We start from the raw sequence: 2485 nt of genomic DNA, 5'->3' as shown, positions 1-2485 counted from the left end.
AAAAATTCCGTCCCGACATGCGTATGTTGTCCGTACCCAATTATGCCCTCTATGAAGTTCATGCTAATGGCGAAGAAAGACGCTTAAATCCAGATGAAAAACCTCTACTGGTACAATTAAATTGGCACATAGATGACAGAGAAGGCAGATTTCTATTAAAAAATATTGATCAAAAAACTACCGTAAGTACAATTTTGACATTTAGTTTCCCATTCCGATTAAAAATCCATAATTTTCCATTTTAGCCCATCGAACAGACCGACATTAATTTCAAAAGAAAACTCTCCAAACGTGAGAAAAAAGAACAGAAAAAGAAGGACAAACTGGCCAAGCTAAATACAGATGGCACCAATACCACCATTAACAGTCATACCAACGGTCTGAATGGTTCGAATGGCACCGAGTCAGAAACCCAAGTAGCGGGTAAATTATATACCGAACTACCAGAGACCTCCTTTACACGTTCCATTTCAAACCCGGAGGCAGTAATGAGACGCCGCCGTCAACAGAAGTTGGAAAAGAAATTACAACAGTTTCGTTCACGAGATGGTGGACCCGATACGGGTGGTACACTAAAGATTTACGGTGAAAGTTTATGTCAAGATGTGCCTTATAAAACGTTACTGCTGTCGATACGTGATTGTGCTCAGGCGGTGGTTAGGGAAATGTTAACGAAATACGGTTTGGAAAAAGCCGATCCAATGCATTATTGTTTAGTACAGGTTGGTAAAACAGATTGTTTATTGATCGGAAGAATTGTTATTAATAAAGTTTGGTTATTTTCGTTTTATAGGTTAATAGCGATGGCTCTGAATATATCTTAGATGATGATGAATGTCCTTTGTCAATTTTAATGAATCATCCAACATCAAGGGGTAAGTTGAGATTTTATTTGTTTTTTTTTTAGTTTAGAGCAAGTTCGAATTTAAAAATTTTGATCAGAAGTATTCTTGAGAGGGGAATTTCGAAATTTCGAACTTACATACATGATCAAACAATTTTTAGTTTTAGTTATTTTAGTTAATCTTAAATCATGAGGATTTAAAAAAAGTATTAGTATGGAGGCCAATTTATTATATTTTCCAATTTCGAAAATTCGAACTTATGTTCGAAAAATTTTTTAAACTGTTAAAACAATCTATAAATTATGGGGATTTATAAAAATATAGTTTTAAGTTTAATTTGAGGAAAATTTTCTTATATTTTCCAATTTCGAAAATTCGAACTTATGTTCGAAAATTTTTTTAAACTGTTAAAACAATCTATAAATTATGGCGATTTATAAAAATATAGTTTTAAGTTTAATTTGAGGAAAATTTTCTTATATTTTCTAATTTCGAAAATTCGAACTTATGTTCGAAAAATTTTTTAGACTATGAAAAACAATCTATAAATCCAGGGGATTTCTAAAACTAAAGTTTTAGTTTAATTGGAGGAAATTTTCTTATATTTTTCAATTTCGAAAATTCGAACTTATGTTCGAAAAATTTTTTAGACTGTTAAAAACAATCTATAAATCCGGGGGATTTATCAAAATATAGTTTTAGTTTAATTTGAGAAAAATTTTCTTATAATTTCCAATTTCGAAAATTCGAACTTATGTTCGAAAATTTTTTTAAACTGTTAAAATAATCTCTATGTCATCAGGATGCATAAAAATATAATTTTAGTTTAATTTGAGGAAAATATTTTAAATTTTACAATTTCGAGCTTGAAAATTTTTTAAATTATGCAAAATTTTAAAGTTCTCAAAAAAGTTTTCAAGCAGTTTGTTTGTTCTGTAGTCAGAATTAAATCATTCAATTTGATTTTCTTACATTTTGCAATTTTCGAAAATTGGAACTTATGTTCGAAAATTTTTTCAAACTGTTAAAAACATTCTCTAAATCATGAGGATTCAAAAAAATAATTATTTCTTCTGTTTGAATTATTTCACTCCTTTATTTTAATAAGAAAAAGTCTGTACGTTTTTAAATTTATTTTAATACTATTTCGAAATACTTTTTCTTAGACTTCTTGTAAATACTTTAGCATTAAGCAACATTATTCAAATTAAAATTCCTTTATGATATACAAGAAAACAGCAAAATTATGCGAAATAACCATAACAATTTTCAGAAAAACAAACAAACAACACTAGCCGTCTCTTTCAGCTTGTATAATATTACACTAAATACTTGACTACCTTTATGCTAAATATACTATTAGTATAAATTACTTTATACCACTTACAATCATCATAAAACAAAATGAGAAAGAAAATTCCTTTAATTTTTACACAAAAGTCAACAGTAATTGCGCCACAATTCAAAATTCCTACCTGTGTCTGCCATTTTATTCCTTCTGCTGCATAATATTAACATGCAATTAGCGTCGTCGTGGCTCTGGCTGTTGATTGTTGTTTCAATGTTTTGTCAATAATTATGACTAGACTTGTAGTGTTTATATTAAAAATACCCAAAATTGCTAAAGACTTGTTTTTATG

At 28.9% G+C, this 2485-nt stretch overlaps 1 protein-coding gene across 1 annotated transcript in view; it reads left to right on the top strand.

The window, feature by feature from the left end:
* The window catches only part of LOC119615282 (afadin-like), a 3825-nt gene extending 2883 nt beyond the window's left edge, over window positions 1–942 (top strand). The window contains exons 3-5 of the mRNA XM_037971351.1: window positions 1–182; window positions 246–722; window positions 794–942. The exon at window positions 1–182 is cut by the window's left edge and continues 12 nt beyond it. Of these exons, the coding sequence (XP_037827279.1) occupies window positions 1–182; window positions 246–722; window positions 794–907 (773 nt within the window). The 3' untranslated portion in view covers window positions 908–942. The remainder of the gene's footprint in view (window positions 183–245; window positions 723–793) is intronic.
* The last annotated feature ends 1543 nt before the right edge of the window (window positions 943–2485 follow it).

The sequence above is a fragment of the Lucilia sericata genome, unplaced genomic scaffold (genome assembly GCF_015586225.1).
Source record: "Lucilia sericata isolate MDLA Ls3-8-SP2 unplaced genomic scaffold, ASM1558622v1 Contig004758F_arrow, whole genome shotgun sequence".
NCBI lineage: Eukaryota > Metazoa > Arthropoda > Insecta > Diptera > Calliphoridae > Lucilia > Lucilia sericata.
This window is presented reverse-complemented; position numbering and strand designations above follow the sequence as displayed.